The sequence below is a fragment of the Varanus komodoensis genome, unplaced genomic scaffold, assembly GCF_004798865.1.
Source record: "Varanus komodoensis strain SLA01 unplaced genomic scaffold, ASM479886v1 scaffold89, whole genome shotgun sequence".
NCBI classification, from domain to species: Eukaryota; Metazoa; Chordata; class Lepidosauria; order Squamata; family Varanidae; genus Varanus; species Varanus komodoensis.
The window spans coordinates 446,271-450,580 of record NW_025336587.1 but is presented as its reverse complement, the minus strand read 5'-3'; the positions used below and the strand labels follow the sequence as shown (position 1 = coordinate 450,580).

The 4,310-nt window shown below is 46.1% G+C and overlaps 1 protein-coding gene across 1 annotated transcript; it reads right to left on the bottom strand.

Annotated features, from left to right (window-relative positions):
- Positions 1-2,925: 2,925 nt before the first annotated feature.
- Positions 2,926-3,834, bottom strand: LOC123016867 (E3 ubiquitin-protein ligase RNF167-like). Its single transcript, XM_044417572.1, has one exon. It carries the CDS (start codon positions 3,832-3,834, stop codon positions 2,926-2,928), a length of 909 nt encoding a protein of 302 aa, XP_044273507.1.
- Positions 3,835-4,310: the final 476 nt, after the last annotated feature.

Below are 4,310 nucleotides of genomic sequence, written 5' to 3'. Positions count from 1 at the left end.
TTCACTTGGTGCAATAAATCAGACTTAAACATTTTTAAAAGACATGAACCAAGGAAGGAGTTCAGTAGACCTGATGCTTCCTCGAAGATTTTCAGCAAAATAGTTCCTAACACTCCTCCCCCTTTCCCCTGCTCTGGACCACCTGCTGCAGAACTGGGGGAGGTTTTCCAGCCCTGCTGGGTAGAATTTGCTTTCTTGTGCTGTCCGGTAGGGATGTTCCAGGCATGTTACTGCCACTGATGCAGGGAGTGCCATTTAGCTCTCATCTAATAGAACAGACTCCATCAACATGTCTAATCCTCCTTTAACATCACCTAAGCCAATAGCTCTCACTGCATCCTGCAGAAGTCTAATTCTAAAAATTAATTCTATGCTGTCTGAAGGACTTTGCTGCTGTTAAAACCATCTTCAATCTAATGTTGATTGGATTGGGCAATCTGAGTTTCTCAGATTCAGGGAGAAAACCATGCTCCAGGCTACCCTGTTGCTAGACCATTAGTGAAGGATGGTTTTTCTTGAACCGGTCTGACTGGTGGATGGGAACTGTAGTCCCAGCCACTCAGAGGAAGCCCACAGTGGATAAAATCTGCACTCTTTGGAGCTGTGCAAAAACAGCTTCTCATAAAATCATCGGAAGTCATTGGCTTTCTCACAGAATCTTACAGGAAAGGTCAGTTGTTCTCAAAACTCTCCACCCAGTTTGCAGGCACAGATGTCAGGGGAGGAACTATTTCATCCAGTTTTGTCTGTTGCTTCTCATGCCATAGGCTTCTCCGTCCACCGTCACTCCCCAGATTTGTTTTGTTTTGTTGCCACTGCAAGAGCAAAATAGCCAGAAAATATTTGGAGAAAATGCTGCAGGATGGACTTCTTTTTCAAGGAAGCAGTCCCTGAGAAAAAGAGAGTTCGAGGAGATCTCATCAGGGGAAAAAAGTTATCTGAGAAATTTCAGAAATCAGCTCAAATCATATCCACCCTTTACTGATACTTTGCCTACATCAAAAAGTCCCAAAGCCCCCTTTACAGTTCGTTTGGTGGCTTCATGATTTTTGTGGAACCATATCCATCCTAAAAGGTTGAACTGTCTTTTCTAAGGCTTAATTACTGGCAGAAAGAGCCCTAAGCCAAAATGTGACATTTGAAATTGTCCTGGCCTTTCTGCCTTTGGCATTGCCTACTGCAGGTATATGGTAGATGAATTTCAGTTCTCGTGGTGAAAAAGAGAAGGGAGTTGCGGTTACTCATATCTGCTATTTAACGTATCAGATCACAGTATGATGTTTGCTTGTCTCCAAATCCTTCCTGTAAAGGTCCAGAAGGCAGCAGGTTCCCTCCTTTTCAGAGACAAGTTTGCTAAAGTGGTGATAACCAACAGGAAATTTGTGGGCAGAACAGGACACAATTCCATGTCTATGAAAAATTTTAAAAATTGTGCACTGAGAAGAATGCATTCTGAGAATGCACTGAGAATGCATTCTAGGTCCAGCAGTCAAAGACAGAGACATTGTAGCCTAATGGTTGAAGTGTTTTTATTATTTTTCCTTTTTATTCTCCTATTATTTTAATGTTTAATTTGATTTAACGTGTTTTATACTGCATGCTGTGCTATTTCGATTTCTATTTTACTTGTAATTTGTTGTAAACCATTCCGGGATGCTAGGGTAGGGATGATTTATAAAAGCTTTAAATAAATAAATAAATAAATAAATAAAGTTAAGTGTAGTACTGAAACTGGGAAGATCTGAGTTCTAGTCCCCAATCAGCCATGAAGCTCACAGGGTGACTTTTGGGCCAGTCATGGACTATCTGCCTAGCCTACCTCACAGGGTTGTTACTCTAAGGATAATATGGAGAGGGAAAGGACTTTGCAAACTGCCTTGGGGTTCCTTGAAGAAAGGTGTGGGGATGATGATGATGATGATGATGATGATGAATAACAACAATAACTAGAATATACACAATTATAAAGCACAATTGGAGATTCTGAAGCCTTCTGGATGCCATTGGATTACAAGCCTCACCAGCCCTTTGCAGGATATTCAGTTGCAGGAATCATAGAAGTCAGAGTCCAATAACACCATTAGAGTCACAGGAAGCCCAATTCTGCTACAAAGCAACCCCAAGAAATCAGCAGTGCAAGATATTAAAGAGGAATTAGGACATAAATGGAGAATATCAGGTTATACAACAAATTCAGATAGATCTGATACACAGGGTTTTTGTGATTTTTCAATCTATTTATTTGGAGTTTGTGCCCCTTCTCTTCTTCCATGTAACAGAAGAATACTGTAAGTTCGGACATGTATTCTACATTCACATCCTGAATAATAAGTAATCCATATGTGACAATAATACACAGATAATTCCCCATAGTTCTCCCTAATACTGTAAAGCAGCCAAGTCTTGAACTCACGGCCATCTTGGAAGCCGTGACATGGCGCATTGCGGCTCCACTTGTGCGTCACCATTGCAGCTGGCAATGCAATTGCAAATCATAGTTGCCAGGTCAGATGATCTGAAGGACCAGTCAGGACCCACCCCACCGCCTTCCAGTCAATGTCAGGCTTTTCCCCATCTCTGCAGTCAAACTGCCTATTTGCTCATAGTGAAAGAGCAGGCTGCAAGGGAGAAGGCGAGTGAGCCAGGGTAGGCAGCGCTCTGAAGAAAAGTTTGCAGAATTCCCATCACCTTGCACCCATCCTACAGAATGGCCACCCTCTGACCTCCCACGGAAATGCACCCTGCTTTTAAACCCCCTCGGCACAACAGCAACCACAGACCTCGTCCCCTCTGTACCTGAACACCACACTGCAATAAAATGAGACGGACAACAGCTGACATTGGGAGAATTTTGTTGTTTCAGATTTTTCCATTTTCCCCATCTTGCTGCTCATTCAAGAACCCCTCAGCTCCTTGCCCTCCTAGCTAGATGTTTGGGTTGACTTTCTGCTTGCAAATTGGGCAGGTCTTCCCCGCCCTGGGTTGGATAAGGAGCCAGGTGTCGATACAGGTGCTGTGATAGGCATGGCCACAAGGAAGGATTTTCAGCCGCTCTCCTGCTTCATACTCGGCCATGCAGATCACACAGGAGTCATTCTTGTCACCTCTTCGGAAGGTCTTCACTCGGATGCTGCTGTTCCATTGATGCCACTTCCTCCAGCCAGCAAAAAGCAGGAAGCTCAGGCACATTCCCAGCAGGATTAGAACCCCAAACTCCTGGAAGAACTCAATGATGACTTGCTGGGTGCAGTAGCCTGGCCAAAAACTCAAGTAATGCCGCGCTGGGTCCCAAACAGAGATGTCCCGGCCCTCCCAGCATGGGTTGTAATAACCCCGAGGCACCTTTGCTGTGACTTGGATGCCCTTCTCAGAATGGGCCTGCCTTCTCAGCAGCTTGGCCGCCGTTCCCCCAATGAAGACAGAAGGAATCAAAACCTGCTGCCTGGTCTCTTTCATCTTGATGGCCATGCTCACCAGCAGATCTGAGTAGATGTTGTGGATGATGGCTGCTTGGTACCCAGCTTGCTGGGCATGAAGGATCTTGGTGCCAAAGGGGCAGTCATATCGACGGATGAGCACAAAGAAGCCTGAAGGGGTCCTGTTGGAGGCTGGAGGAACTTCAATGGGGTAGCAGGCATTGGAAGGTACAGCCTCCACCAGGTAACCTGTGAGACCTGTTTCAGGGAGTGGTGGGCCGAAGCAGGCAGGGACAGCTTCAAAATCAAGGCAGGTGGAGTTATGGGCATAGATCAGGTGGACAAATGGTTTTGCCATGACTACTTTGAGGAGCAAGGAGAAGGCCACCAGTGACGGAGACAGGAGTGAGACCCACATGGCAGAAATCGCCTTCTGCAGACAGGATGACAGGATGGAGAGTCTGGTGGAACATCTGGCTCTCACCTTGGCATCTCGGAGGGCTGGTTTGGGAAGCTTGGAGGCAACAGGGGCACAGGGACTTCCTTCCTCAGAAGGACCTTAGAAAGAGACTTTTAATCACGGACGTTCAACCTGGTCTTCTACATGGATACACAAAGACACACTTTCCGCCACAGGTCATGTGCTTCCTCCAGCACAGCTAGACTGAAACTGCCTGGGCTTTTATGACATCACTCATACGGTGCCTGGTCTGTACTCCTTGCGAGTGAGTAGGGGTGGGTGGGGGAGAGAACACACAGGCATGACTCCTCCAGGGTGGAGCCTTGCTCTGGCTCCCCAGCGTTTAGTCCTTTCTCCCTGCCACCTCCATCCATGCTGCAATTCCTTGGGGCCTCTAGCCCGTGATGCTAGAAACATCTCCTGTGTTTTTTGAT